At 39.5% G+C, this 16,069-nt stretch overlaps 1 protein-coding gene across 1 annotated transcript in view; it reads left to right on the top strand.

Annotated features, from left to right (window-relative positions):
• LRRC8C (leucine rich repeat containing 8 VRAC subunit C) overlaps nucleotides 1-16,069 on the top strand; it is a 100,548-nt gene that overhangs the window by 57,414 nt on the left and 27,065 nt on the right. The window contains exon 2 of the mRNA XM_043962638.1: nucleotides 5,554-5,695. Within this exon, the coding sequence (XP_043818573.1) occupies nucleotides 5,558-5,695 (138 nt within the window). The 5' untranslated portion in view covers nucleotides 5,554-5,557. The remainder of the gene's footprint in view (nucleotides 1-5,553; nucleotides 5,696-16,069) is intronic.

The following is a 16,069-nucleotide window of genomic DNA, read 5'->3' as shown; positions in this document are numbered from 1 at the left end:
CCTTTGGATACAAATTGGCTGTGACCCTTGTTATGCTACATAATTTCTCTGTGACCCCAGACAACTCCCTAAACCATTGGGTTGTGTAAACTGGTGCAATCTTGCATAGATAATGGGAGTTTGCGCATTGAAAGATCTCTATGTAGAAGAAAGTGAGGGTCTAGTCCCTGAAGGAATACACCACCTACTACTATTTATGGCTGGTGATCCTTTAAGTGGGAATAGAATGTTCCAGTCAGAAAAACCTGGGTTCAAATCCTAACACTTCAGTACACAGGTTTAGAATTGGAAAGGATTTTAGGGGTCATTTAATCTAGCCCTCTCATTCTACAAGGCTAAAGTTGAGAAGTAAAGTGATTTGCTTAGGGGTCACACAGCTAGGAAGTGCTAAGATAGGAACCTAAGTCCCTCTCACTCCCACGTGGAAGCTCCTTCTATCCCCACCATTCTGTCTCAGGTTCAACGCCCTCCTTGAGATATTTGAGATTTAAGTGACCTGTCCAAAGTCAAATAGGCAGAGCTGAAATTTGAACCCATAATCTTTGGTTCCAAATCCAGTGATTTTTTTTCCCCACTGTATCACATTATCTCTTTGTCCCCAATCTTGGGTTCTTCTTTAAGGTGCAAGTCAAGACATCACCCTCCTGATGTCATCGGTCCTCTTTGAAAATGAAAGACAAAAACACAACATCATCCAATCAGATCCCATCGATCCCATCTGCAGCCTCACATCTGTTCCTTTGTCTCTCTTCCCACTGCCAGCCACATTACATCATTAGATGAAGTCTCATTACTACCTGCCTAGACTTTTGCAAATGCTTCTTTAAAAGCCCTCCAGCCTCTATTCCCTGCATCCTTCAGTCTGTCCTTCGTGACCTCTGCTGAAAGAATTTGTCTTATTTTATAGATCTAATTATCTTATATTTATATAATTATGTTATATATTTTATATATAATATACATGATTATGTTATATTTATAGACCTAATTTATTTATAGATTTATAGATCTAATTACTTCTGCTCTAAAGTCTTCAGTACATCTTTGTTGGCTCCTGATAAAAGAGCATACGCCTTCCCTAGCATTCACAGGCTTCCCCAACCTGACACTCCTCCACAGGTTACAAACATATCTCAAGTTATCCATGTGCTCTGTGGTCTGACAGTAACCATATTACAAGCTGTTCTGGCGCATGCATCATGCTCTCCTATCTGGAGAAAGTCAGTAGGATTAAATATAAAGTCACCCATTTGATCTCAGTATCCCAGTTGCCTTCCCTGCCCCGAAAGAGATGAAAAAGACCTGCCTTACCTAGTCTAGAAGAAATCTCTGTATGTTTGGGCATCTCACCTAAGGAAGCGCAGTTACTCATACCCATAGATTGTTCCTCTAAATTCTATTTTGTTTTCTGTAAGTGACTACTTAAGCCATGGATAACTTTCATTAAGAAATTGGTTACCTGCTGGTGCCTTGACCTATATGTATAAGACTGAGCTATAACAACAATAACATATACACACTTCTTTAAGGTTTGCAAAGCACTTTACATATGTTATCTCACAACAACCCTGTAAGGTAGGTGTTATTATTAATTCCACTTTACAGATGAGAAACTGAGGCTGAGAATGGTTAAGTGATTTCTCCAAGCTTCACACAGATAATAAATGTTAGAGGCAGAATTCAAACTCAGGTCTTTCTGACCCCAAGATCAGCACTATACCCACTCCACTACCCAGTTGCATAATATCACTGGCCCCCAGCAAAACACAGAAAACTTCTCAAAAATGGATACAGAAAATCATTTATGGTTAAGGTAGAAGTGCAGAGAGGCAATAGGCCCAGGTGAATTGCACCCCCACCTTGAAGAAGCCCTACAATCTATGTAGCATTAGCATTAGTGACAGAAAGTTATGTGTAGAAACTGGGCCAAAAGGGGGCGAAAGTCTTAGTGACAAGGTAGTGTATAAAGTAGAGCTGTGTGGGGAAAGAGCTAAAACAATGACCTCAGCTCTTTCAAGTTTCTGTAACAAAATGTTATTACTTGTTTACCAATGGGAGACTGGGCTTTGTTATGCTTAACGGAAGAAAATAAGCTGCATGTACGTAATGACATTTTGCAGTGACAAACGTTTCAGACTGAAAAAGGAAATGTGTTTCATTTCCTCTCTGGAAAAGCTTAATGGGGACAGAGAAAGAGTAGATGAAATGCATCATTCTCATTGATCTTAAAGAAGCATATACTTTTGAATTCCTTTTGTTTGAGAGACCCCCCTCCTTTCTAAGAGCCCCTCCCCGAAGCCCTACTTTGATGCCTAGTGATGGCATGGAATTTTTACCATGGATTATTGAAGACTCAGCCAGAGGGAGGGTAAACTCCCTGGAAAGGGGGCTAGAAAGGCAAGTGTGGGCTTATAATGTAAACCATGTAAGGACCAGGCTAGGTAAATTAGGAAAAACTCATCACCAGGTTGGTCACAGCATGATAAATATTTTGTCCAGAGCCACTCTCAAAAGAGCAATCAATCAATAAGCTTCTGTATACAAGGCACTGTACTAGATCCTGGATACACAGATAAAAATTAAAGCCTTCCCTCAAAGAGGCTATATTTTATCAGGAAAAACAAGTCCATAAACAAATATGTACAGACGAGAAACAAAATAAATAAAAGGTTTAAAAGGACACTATAGAACTCTCAAAGAAATCAGTCAACAAGCATTTGTTATGTACCTACTATGTACTTAGGCATTGTGATTACAAACACAAAAAATGAACCAGTCCTTGCCCTCAACAGTCTATTTGGAGAGATAATGTGTACACAAATAAATAAATATAGACTAGATACCAAAAAATGAAAGGGTCGTAGTATCGGATCATAGATTTGAAATCACCTAGGGAGAGACCGTGCTTTGCAGATGAGGAAAGTTAGGAAGGGGTGAAGGAAGATACTAGCAACTGGGGGAATCAGGAAAGACTTATATGTAACCTCTTTTTTGGCAGTCTGTTGAAGCCTATGGATCCCTTCTCAGAATAGTGTTTTTAAATGCATAAAATGAAATACAAATAATTGCAATGGAAAACAATTATGTTTTTAAAATCGAGTTTACAATCTGAAGGTTAAGAACCCTCGATATACAAGGTGATACTTGAGCTGCGTCTTGAAGGAAGTAAGGCTTCTAAGCAGTGGAAGTGAGGATGGAGAGCATTGCACAGCTGTGGGAGGCAGCTCAGTTGTTGGGAGGATGCTATGTGGATCTGGGGAGGGAATTCCCAAGCCTGTAAAATTACAAGAGCATAAAGTAGCTAATATTTCATTCTACCAAATGAAATCAATTCTGAAAGTCACTTCCATAGATCACTTCCCATGCTGACTTCATCTCTGCTCCCTCCCCCCAACCTGAGGGAACCTCCCGTCCCTTCCCCTTTTCAGTTTCTATGTGTTGTCTCCCTCGTTAGATTGTGAGCTCCTTGAGGACCATCTTTTGACTTCCTTTGTCTTGCCAGCACTCAGTACAGTGCCTGGGACACAGTAGGTACCTGATAAATGCTTATTGATTCGGATTTCTATTTCTCAGTGTCTAACGCAGCACAATGTATGCCAGACAGCAGAGGTATCAAACTTTGCCCATACAAAACACCTAAGTGGGGCCTGAACCAAATTAAAGTGTGATTGGGAAATGTATAATGAAATAAAAAACACAATGCAACAATAATTTGTGGTTTCTTAAATCAATTTCAATTGGAATTTGATATGACTGTTGAACAGTATCAATAATGTCCAGTTGACTCATTCATTCATTCAAAAAAAGTGGTTTTTTTCCCAAAGCTCTAAGTGCTGGCTGCCCAAGGTCACAAATATCATAACAGATAGTACCTACCCTCAAGGAACTTATAATCTATCAAAGGGAAACAAAAATTGACACAGATATGTCAATACAAAATGTATTTCATTGTTATTATTGTTCAGTCGACTCAGTCAGGTCCGAATCTTCATGACCCTCTATTGGGGTTTTCTTGGCAAAGATACTGGAGCGGTTTACCATTTCTTTCTCCAGCTCATTTTACAGATGAGGAAACTGAGGCAAACAGGGTTAAGTTTGTATACAAAATGTATACCAGATAAATATAAGTATTATGAAGGTGAGGAATTGAGCCTTAATAAGGATTCTAAGATGTGGGAAGAGAGAGAACACATTCTAGGTCTGAGGACAAGCTTGTAAAAAGTCTAGAGACTGAACATAAAATGTAAGTTTTCCACTTTTGTCAGCCCAATACTGCATGAAGGCAAATGATGTGAAATAAGCTTGGAAAGGGAGGCTGGAGTCAAGACAGTGAGAAGCTTTATTTAAATTTGAAAATAAGAGGTTGTTTTCCATCTTAGAGGTTATAGGAAAACACAAGTGCTTCTTGAGGTCAGGGTGGATATGGGTAGATTTCTAAGTCTATGAATGAGAGAGATTATCGGTGGCGGGAGAGAAAATTGATTTTTGTTTACTGAAAAAATATTTTAATCAAAAAACCAATAATAAGTCTTCATAGGCCCAAATGGAATGATGCCTTAGGTAATGTGGAAAGAACAGTGTGCTGGGAAATTGAGAGAGACCTGAGTTCAAATCTTTGGCCCTGAAACTCAATAGCAGTGGGACCATTAACAACCCGTGTCCTCATTTACAAAATGAAGATAATAAGACATGTAGTACTCGCCTTATTCCAGGTGTTTGTAAAGGCCAAATAAGCTAATGTTTATAAAGCACTATGTTTACCACAAAGGGACTTCATAGATGTCAGCAATTATTGCCTAATGTTTTTACTTTTGTAATAACATTATTGAATATTTTTGAACAACTTCTCAGTTTCCAAGCTAGATAAGACCAGAGCTTGTAGGACTGTATTAGTAAAAGTTTTATTTCCAGGAATTCCCCATACCAAAGAAATCATAGTACCTACCTGCCACCTGATTTTGAACAGTAGGTCTGTGTGACCAAATTCAGCAGAAAATTAAATAGTCTAGCTGTGCATGTCTTATACAAAGTAGGTGTTAAATAAAGGTAAATTTAAATTGAATCTACATAGTATACAAATGTGACCTTTGCAAAGCTTAATTTTCATTGCTAATGTATGAAAAACATCAAATTTACCTATTTGTTGTTGTTCATTGTATCCAACTCTTCATGATCCCATGGACCCCAGGCCCTTCTATCCTTCACTGTCTCTTGCAGTCTCTCCAAGTTCATGTTTGTTGCTTTCATGACACTATCCATCTCATCCTCTGCTATCTCCTTTTCCTCTTCAGTTTTTCCCAACAGTAGTCTTTCCCAAAGAGTCCTGTCTTCGAATTATGTGGCCAAAGTATGCAGGCTTCAGCATTTGACCTTTCAGTGAATAGTCTGAATTAATATCTTTAAGTATTGACTGATATGACCTCCTCGATGTCAAGGGACTCTCAGAAGTCTTTTCCAGCACCACAATTTGAAAGCACAGGCGCTCTGCTTTCCTTACCTAGTTGCAAACGGATTTCCTGGTTAAACTCATCTGTACTTCTCCTTCTTTTTCAGAATCATGATTCCAGTAACGGAATTCAGGCAATTTTCTGAACAGCAGCCTGCATTCCGAGTACTCAAACCTTGGTGGGATGTGTTTACAGAATATCTCTCTGTAGTCATGCTAATGATCGGTGTGTTTGGCTGTACCTTACAAGTAAGTAAATAAAACCTTAGCATCAGTCCGGGGGTGGGAGACTTGGAGCAAAGGAAACCTTTTCTTTTCTTTTCTTTTAAATAAGTCGTGTCCATGCCTTATATTCTTATATGTCATTATCTCTCTTTCCACCACTCTCCCTCCCTCAAAATTGAGCCCTTTCTTGTAACAAATACATTTAAGCAAAAACTCACTGCAGTGACCACAACCCACAATGAAGTGATAGCACTGAACCTTAGAAATTCTCCCTCTTCTCTGCTCACTCCCCTCCAAGTACTCTGCTTTCTTGGTGACACTGACCTTCCTGCTGCCCTTCACATACCAGTCTCTATCTCCTGGCTGGGTGTTTTCACTGGCTGTGCCCCCTGCCTGGGCTGCTCTCCCCTCTTATCTACAGCTCCCGATTTCCCTGGCTTTCTTTGAGTCTCAGCTAAATTCCTACCTGCTGCAAGAAGGCTTTCTAAGTGCTCCTTCAAGTTAGCACCTCCCCTCTCAGACTACACCCTAATTATCTTGTATGTGTTTTGTTTGCAAATAGTTGTTGTCATGTTATCCCCCTCCTTGGACTGTGAGTGACGTCCTTGGAAGCAGGGGCTATTCTGCTCGCCTTACTCTCTATTTCCAGTGCTTAGCACATAGTAGGAGCTTAATGCTAGTTGACTGACTACAAGGAAGAGAGGTATGATTCATTATCTGCTCTCCAGGATCATTGTTAGTTTTTCATTTACTTTTAGTCATCCTTCACTCACATAGTTCCTGTCATTTGTGTAGGTTATTCTTTGGTTTCTGCTTCTTTCATCTTGCATCTCCCCATGTTTCTCTCAAATGAAAAGAAACCATTTCAAAGAATCGCTTCAGTTGTATTTTACACATGTCTTTTAGCTCTTGCTCTTCACACAATTCCTATTTGTTGCATGGCAGGGAGCTGAGCTTTTTGTGATGAGCTTCCTCGGAGCTCTGGCGCTGAGATTGTTAATAAATGTTCTTCTAAGTTTTCGCTGAAACTAAAAGGCATTGATTGATAGCTGAGCAGGGTTTTTGGTCTTGTTTTTTAAGAAAATATCAAAAATGCCCCTGATCTTAAGAATTGTTGGACGATGAAATTAAAGTAATTCACTTCTTGAATTTAGGCCACAGGGTCATAAGATCATAAATTTAGAACTGGGAACAACCTCAGATGCCATCTGGTCCAACCACCCTGACCACCCCATTCTGTTAGTGCGGAGTGAAGGCCTGGGACAGTTAAATGACTTGACTTGTCCAAGGTCTCATTGACTGACTTCATATTCACTTACTTCCTCCTATGCCACACTACCTTCTTCAAATGGGATGTTTTTCTTTTCTTTATTTCTGAATGCAATCACGATTAAGTGACTTGCCCAGGGTCATACAACTAGTAAGTGTTTGAGGCTGAATTTGAACTCAGGTCCCCCTGTCTTAAGGGCCAGTGTTCTATCCACTGTGCCACCCTGGTGCTCCAATATCTCTCTTTTTATGCTTCTCAGATGAATGCCTTTCTGTCTAATGTCAATTTTAAGTCCAAACTTTTAAATTAGCCTTCTACATTATACTATCACAGTACTAACTCGAGCGCTTCCACACTCAAATGGTTCTGTGACCTCATCAATGTATAGACACTTTCTCTGGCAACAGATTAACTCCTGTCCACTCTTTATAACCATGGGCCTTGTGTCCTTGTCCTCCCATTCATCCTAGGATTACAGATGCAAAGCTCAAAAGGACCTGGGAGGCCATATAATCAACACCCACACACACACCTCCACCCTCCCACCCCCCACCCCCCATGCCGCCATTGTACAAATGAAGAAACATCAGAGAGGTTAAATCACTTACTCATGGTCACACAGCGAATCAGCATCAGAGTCTCTGGTCCCTCGCCTTTACCACACCTCCATAGAGGGATGGCAGTGGGAGAAAGGCCTTTCTCAGAATCGCTGAATATTCCTTGGGTGCCAGTGCATCCCTGGGCCTTGTTAGGTGCTCATGAAATACAAAGACGATTCAGACACTTAACACTTACTAGCTGTGTGACCCTGGGCAAGTCACTTAACCCCAATTGCCTCACTAAAAAAAAAAAAAAGAAAGAAAAAGAAAAGAAATACAAAGACAAAAAAAGGAGCAGTCTCTGCCCTCCAAGAGCTTACACACCATTCATGTGCTAACAGCACCACCTGTAAATACCTTTGTTACTATATTGCTCCACCAGGAGATATGTGACACGGACAGAACTAGCTTAAGATGTGACAGGGTCGTAGAAATTTTTATTTAAAAACAATCTTAGCAGTCATCTCATCCAGATCTCTCCTTTTACAAATGAGGAGACGGAGGCCCAGAGATGGTTGAGTGATTTGTTCAAGGTCAAGGGGTTGTTAGGGGAAAGTTTGGATTAAAAAGTAAGTCTCACTTATCCAAGTCCAGGGATCTTTCCAAGTCTCCCTAGTGTTTGCATTTCCTATGAGAGGGTGAAATGGAGCCTGGGGAGACTGTAGAAACCTTATAAATAAGAAAGAACTAGTTTTGGGGAAAATACTGTGAAATTCAAGGAGATTACCTAGAAAAATAGTAGTTACTGGGTATCCTTTACAGTAGAGGTGTCAAACACGAGGTCAGCTAGCTGACACAGTGGATAGATTGACAGGCCTGGAAACAGGAAAGACTCATTTTCATGAGTTCAAACCTGGCCTCAGACACTTATTAGCTGGGTGACCCTGGGCATATCACTTAACTTTGTTTGCCTCAGTTTCTTCATCTGTAAAATAAGCTGGAGAAGGAAATGGCAAACCAGTCCAGTGTGGTTGCCAAGAAAACCCCAAATGGGGTCAACAAAGAGTCGGACATGACTGAAAACAACTGTCAAAGAGGAGGCAGCTGCTTCCCTCAACATCCCACACTGTCACAGAACCACATTAAATTTTTTTTGTGTGAGGCAATTGGGGTTAAGTGACTTGCCCAGGGTCACACAGCTAGTCAGTGTTAAGTGTCTGAGGCCAGATTTGAACTCAGGTCCTCCTGAATCCAGGGCTGGTGCTCTATCCACTGTGCCATCTAGCTGCCCCCACATTAAAATTTAATTGGAAAAATGTTTAACAAAATAAATAAAAAGACAATAAAATGTGAATAGGGTTACATTTTAAAATAAGTTGCAGGGCAGATAGGTGGCACAGTGGATAGAGCACCAGCCCTGGATTCAGGAGGACCTGAGTTCAAATCTGGCCTCAGACACTTGACACTTACTAGCTGTGTGACCCTGGGCAAGTCACTTAACCCTCGATGCCCTGCAAAAAATAAAATAAAATAAGTCGGTCTGTGCCCTCAGGGATCCTTCTGTATGGGCCCAGTTCTATTTGAGGTTCGAAGCATTGATTTAGAGGACAGATCTCCCTTAGGTCCAGGAGTACATTCAAGTGTCCCTTGCAAATGTGGCCTCATTAGGACATATTCTGATTATCCCCATTGACATAGGCAGGCTGTGTAAGTCCCTTAGGTCATATGGCAGCACTTGTAGTATGGAGCACACTCTCCAAAGCTAAATTCAGGGACCTACTGGATAAAAGGTATTGTGATGGACAGTGGGGATGGGGCTTGTGAGCTAGGGGCTGAACCTGGGGGACACTGGGACATTGCCCTTCACCAATCTAGGTCAGCCTCTTTTCTGAAACTAACTCTCAGAAAGTGCCCTAGGGCCCTGAGAAGGTCAGTGACTTGCCCAGGGCCCCATGACCAGTATGTGGTAGAGCCCTGATGGGCCTATCTCCTAGAGCAGCTCTCTCTCCACTCTGCAGTGTTGCCTCTTATAAAACAAGAGAAACGGTCTCTGGTGCCAGTGCTGCTGCCACCTAACATCTCTATAAGCACTCGGGGTGTATCGGGTGTTCACGGAGAACTAGCACCTTTGGCGCGAGGGTTCACTGATCACTTTTCAGGGCAGCTCATCCACCCTTGGTGTCCACCTTCACCCGACTCTCACCTGTGGCTCCAAGAAGCTGTAGCATGTGCAGTGGCCACATCCCGGTAAAACTGTCCATGGATGGGCTAAACCAAGTTGATGGTAACTAACGGACCTCAAATCCATCAGTGAGTTAGGGATGTCTACCCCAAGCATGTGAAGACCTCCCCTGGAGGTATGGGCACATGGGAACAATCAGTTCCAATGGCCTTGAAAGGCGGTTGAAGGAGGTTCTATGAAGTGTGTAGAGCTTGGTCAAGGGACTGAAGATGCCACGGTCATCCGCTGCATCCCAGGCCATCGCCAGTTATCCTAGCTTTGGTCTTGCCACTGGGCTTTGATGACTCTGGAAGAGAGAGTGAGAGAAGGAGAGGAGAAAGAGAAAGAGAAGAGGAAAGAGGGCTTTGTGCCACTCCACTGAAACCCAACTCATTCACAAGTCAAGATATCACCCTATGATGTCATCAGTCCTCTTCTGAAAACAGACAGGCAACAATATAAGAATTCTAAACTTCGCCAAGTGTTTAATTGTACATTCTCTTATTAAATGCTCACAATAATTCTGCCAGGAAAGCTAGGAGGCACAGTAGATAAGAGCATTGGACTTGCAGACAAAAAGACCTGAGTTTGAATCTGGTCGCAGATACTTACTAGCTTTGTGACCTTGGACTGGTCACTTAACTTCTTGTTTCAGTTTCCTCATCTGCAAATTGGGGATAACAACAGTACTTGCCTTCCAAGGTTGATAAAATCATATGTGTGATGTACATTATTACAAACCTAAAATTTAATTTTAGTCACCCGACTAATTAATATTTGATGTAGGATTTGAACCTTGGTCTTCCATATTTCAAATTCAGTGTTCTTTCCACTATACCATGCCACCTTTCTAAGACCTGATTTCAAATCTGACTTCAGACACTCACTAGCTGTCTGACCCAGAGCAAGTCACTTAATCTTTGTCTGCTTCAGTTTCTTCATCTGTAAAATGGGGATAATAATAGTTCCTACCTCCCAAGGTTGTTGTGAGGATCAAGTAAGATAGTAATTGTAAAGCAGTTAGCACAGTGCCTGGCACATAGTAAGCATTATGTAAATATTAGCTAATATCATAATCATCAAATAGTAATAACTGGGCATGGGAGGGCAAGGGAGAGACAGGACTTAGAGGTGACACTGATGTTTTGACTTTGCTTAAATGAGAGACCATTGTATGAAATAAAGATGTTAAAAAGAAAAGTTCTCTGCAGTTCAGGGAGATAATAAATTCAATTAGCCTTTCCTGAGCCCTACTAGCTTTTCAATTTTCTCTCAGTCTTCAAATTATCTAATAGCATATATGTTTTCTGAGGGTAGAGACTATTTTATTTTTGGTTTTTTATTCCCAGCTCTTAGTAAAAAGTACCTTAATACTTGCTTGTTGTATTAGAGATGCAGGGATGAGGTTCCTTACCTTTCCCTTCACTTTTACTAACTAGTTCCATGGGGTAAAAGTGAGGAACATGGAAGTGGGAACGCTAAGCCTCTTTGCCTCCCCTTTCTTCCCCTCTTTTCAGACAGCTGGGAGGCAGGCAGATGTTCATGAAGGGCAAGCATTGACAATGGCAACGATCAGCCGAACGTGTGCACAGTTACCATTGGTTCTTTTTGCCTTTGCCCCAGGGTTATGCCAGTGTTGTCCTGTCCAAGTATTTACTGACATTGTCTTCTCCTTTGTGGTGTGTTCCAGCCCAGCAGACAAGTTCCCGTCATTTTTCTTGTAGTTCTGGAGCTTGTTTATGCAAACCAACAAATGTTGTCAATGGCTAATTTGGACTAGAATGTGGGCATTTGCACACTTGTCCTATTAGAATGAAGCTGCAGAGGGAACAACAAATCATGTCTTCTTTACGGGTGGCCCCAGTGGTATATTGGGGGTCGTATATTATACTATATTCATAATATAAAGGCAAGGAACATTTAATGGTGCGAATGGTCTTTTGCCAATTCATACTGTATTAGATGTAATGCCAATCCCTCTACATGAATAATGGAACCAAGAAGGATAAGTGAATAAAGTCAAAATGAATATGGAATTACTAAGGAAAGGAAAACTACCTAAAATGCTTACAGAAGGAAGCAGTATCCATTGGGAAGATAAATAATAGAAGCTTTGAATTTTATTTCTGCCCAAATCATCTGATAAAAATGGACTTAATGATTGATGCCTTCCTTGCCAACAAGGAGTCCTTTCTAAGACCATAACTTGGACTGCTAGACTTCTGTTCCCATTTCTGGGTGAGCATTTATTGAACAAGTCAAGGTTGTTCCCTGGACCTCGATGTTTCCATCTGTAAAAATAGAAATATTGCAGTACTTTCAGGATTTATTTTTAAAGTCAGTTAAGGTAAAGAGACAAGGCAGTATAGTGAACAGAGTGCTGGATTTGCTTAGGAAAACTGGTTCAAATAGGCCTCTGAAGCTTAGCTATGTGACCATGAGCATAAGCCCCTTAGCCTCTCTAATACTCAGTTTCCTCTCCTGGGATAGTAATACAAAGTTTTGCTCTTGTTGAACTTGCCTCACTGGGGTGTTGTGAATACCAGTGAAATAATGTATGTAAAATGATTTCCAAACATTAAAGCATTAAGTAAAGGTCTATTATTATTATTATTATTAAGTTTATTAAATAAAAGCTTGGCAAAGCTATCTAATTATTGATTGGCTGAATATTGTTTTAGTAATGAAATTCTTACCTTCTAATTCACATAAAGTATCATTCGATAAATTATACCTTCCAGGGCAGTATCGGTATATCGATAACACTAACTAGTAATAACAATAACAATACTACTGACATTTGTAGGCTTTACAGTTTGCAATGAACCATACATTCATTATCTCATGAAAGCCTCAGAGTAGCACAAATACTGTCCCTATGTTATGAGTCCATTCATTTGCCTTATTTATACTTACGTGTCAATGTCTCGCTTCCTTCCAGAGAATGTAAACGTAACAACAGGTTTTTGTAGTTTTCATGACAAGCACAGAGGCTAGAATATGAAGGGTGTTTAATGAATGTTTTATAATAAGATTCTAATAATGATGTTATAATAATGATACATGGTTTCTAATAACATTATAACAAGGATACATCTTATAATAGTAGGATGTTATAATAACAACGCATGTTTTATGGTAACATTAGAACGTTATAAAAATACGTGTTTATGATAATATTAGAATGTTATAAGAATGATACTTGTTTAGAACATTATGATAATGATACCTGTTACATGATAATATTCTAATATATCTTATGATAGTGGACTGTTTTAATAATGATACATGTTTATGATACCATTATAATGATAGGATAATGATACATGTTTTATAACATTAGAATGTTATGATGATCCATTTATGATAACATTAGAATGTTATATAATAAATCAGATATTGTTATAATTACACATGCTTTCTAATATTCTAATAGTGATACATGTCTTATAATTGTAGAATGATAAAATAATGATGTATGTTTTATAACAATAGAATGTTATAGTGATACATGTTTTATAATATCCTAATAATACACAATAGTAAAGTGTTATAATAATGATACATGTTTATGATAACATTAGAATGATATGATAATGATACATGGTTTATGACATTAAAATGTTATAATAATGGTACATGTTTATGATAACATTAGAATGTTATAATTATATGTGTTTTATAACATTAAAATGATATAATAATGACACATGTTCATAATAACATTAGAATGTTATAACATTAACAAATCAGATATTGATGATTGATAAAGTGGTAGGCTCCAAGAGATGACCTACCTTCATGACCATACTTTATACGTGTCAGGGTAGGCTTTGAAGGCAGGTTTTTCTGACTCCACATTTAGCATTCTGTCTACAGTGCCAGCGAGCACTTAGCTCAGTAACTGGCACACAGTAGGTACTTGCTCATTGATTAATGACTTTACTACTTCTTTCTGGGAGTATGGGTTTATATATGAAACTTTTTAATTCATCAAGATTTATTATTGCACAGATAACGATAAAAGGTAAAAAAATGTCTGTCAGGTTAGCCCACTAAAAATGGCCACCTGCTTTCTTGCTTGCTTGTGTCAGAAGTAAACAAACTAGAATCATCAAATTTCTTTATTCATATAGAGTAGTATTCACAACACTGGGGCAGGTTCAACAGGTATCATTAAAGAACAAAACTCTTTATTATTATCCCAACTCTACAAAGAGGAAGATGAGTCTCAGAGATGCCTTGTCCATGTTCACATAACAAAGTTTCAAAGGATTGATTTGAGTATAGAATTGTAGGGTTTAAAACTGAAAGGCAACTCAGAAGTCACCAAGTCTAACACAATTGCTTTGTAGATGAGGAAACTGAAGTTAAGAAGAGTTAAGTGACTTGTCTGAAGTCATGTAGGTAGGAAATAGCAGAGTTGAGATTCAAACCACTGAAACCCCTAAGGATGCCCTCCACACTTCCCGCTCTGTGTCATGTCAATCCACTTTGGATCCTGTCTGCAAGTATCTCTACCTACTTCCTCATCAATCCTTTTGATATGTATTAAGTAGTAATTCAATGAAGATATAAAATTCACATCCAAGATAGATTTCTTTTAAAGGTGGGTGGTAGCTCTGTCCCATAAAGATTTATCCAATCTATGAATGGTTCTTGAAACTGTGATACTTCTTAATATCATTTTAGTTTTTGCCAGACAAGGCACTTCATATATGGGCTTGTTCACTGATTTTCAGATTTAGAAGGGACTTCAAAGTCTAGCTAGTCTAACCCATTTCAGAATAAGAGACCATTTACAATACACTCAACAGATGGTTACATCTAGTCTTGCTAAAGGACCTCCAGGGAGACAGAGCCCACTACCTCCTGGGGAAACCCAATCTGCTTTTGATTATTTCTAGTCGTTAGGAAATCCTTCCTTACATCAAACCTAAATTTGCTTCCTAGAAACCTTCACTCACTGCTCCTACTTCTGCTCTCTGGAGGCCTAGCAGAAAAAAAAAAAAACATCTAAACCCCTCTCCATTGATTTATTCTAGACAAGGGATTATTTTCAAAGCTACTATAGAAAACAGTTCCCAGAATCACACTCGTTTTAAGTCAAAAACTTGTTATTCATTTAAAAGCAGACAAGCAAGCACACAACGTATTCCAGGGAGGCTGTATATACCCGAGACCAATAAAGTAAACACCCAGATTTGTGATATAAACATTATTCAGAAACTAACCACAGTCCATGTTATAGACCCAATGCTGAGAGATCAGCCTGTTGCTTCCTGGAAAAATGTTAGCTTTACATCTTTGTCCAGAGATTTCAGGTTATCTTCTTACAACCAAATGCAAAACAACCCAGACTCTTACCAAATATAGCTAGATGTTCTAAAATGGAAACAGGAACTAGGAGACATCCACCCTGTGAAGCCCCAAAGGGCCTGCCCTTGTGAATTCAACAGAAGAAAGGTATTTCCTGTTCTCTTTATTAAAAAAATGTCATTGAAATAACTCAAGGCCACCATTGGTGATTTATCAGATGGTCACTGTTATAGTTCATTCTAGGAGCTTTGTGACCTCTGAGATTTTGATTCCCAATGAATAGAGAGATACTCATGCAATCCAGGCCAGCTTCTACCTCTCTGATAGATAAGTCACCATAGACACCCCACCCCCAAGCCCTGGAATCTAAATCTAAATTCCTGGGAATGGGAGGAAGTATTCATGGTTGTCCAATAGTTCAGACCATTAGTGATCTCTTGAGTAGTTGAAAAGATGATGCTGTTAGAAACTAGCGCCACACCCTGAAGACAGTTGGCTCTCACATTTTTTTACCCACCCTCACTGCTTTCTTTTTTCCCCTTCTGCCAAATCATACTGGGCCTCATGAAAGGATGCTCAGAAATTTTCACGTGCATGGGCATATTTTATATGTTGGAATTCAGAGTGTGGATGAAATTGCAAAGGGTGCTAATGGGAATGCTTAAAATAAAACCTCAACTAGGACAGGTTTATACATATGCTGAAAAAAACCTCTCTGTGCCCAGGATAATTCAGCATTCTACTCATGCCTGTGGAAAGAAGTAGGCTACGATATTTGAATATGAATATTACAGGAGGCAGAATTTTTAAGAAATCTTTATCAACATCTCCTTAAATGAATATACCCACAGTTAGGACCTAGGTTCAAAACTCTGATAGGCCAATTACTCATTGAGCAACAGTGAGCAAAAACCATCTCTAAACTGGTAATCATAATACTTGCTCTAGGAACATCTCCAGGTCATTGGATCATAGGCCTACATGGTCCAACCTCATCAACTTGCAGATGAGGAAAATGAGGCCCAGGGAAGTGAAGCCAGGGTCACACA

This window comes from Dromiciops gliroides, chromosome 4 (assembly GCF_019393635.1).
Source record: "Dromiciops gliroides isolate mDroGli1 chromosome 4, mDroGli1.pri, whole genome shotgun sequence".
NCBI lineage: Eukaryota > Metazoa > Chordata > Mammalia > Microbiotheria > Microbiotheriidae > Dromiciops > Dromiciops gliroides.
Note: the sequence above shows the minus strand (reverse complement) of the source record. Positions and strands in the feature narration are given on the sequence as shown.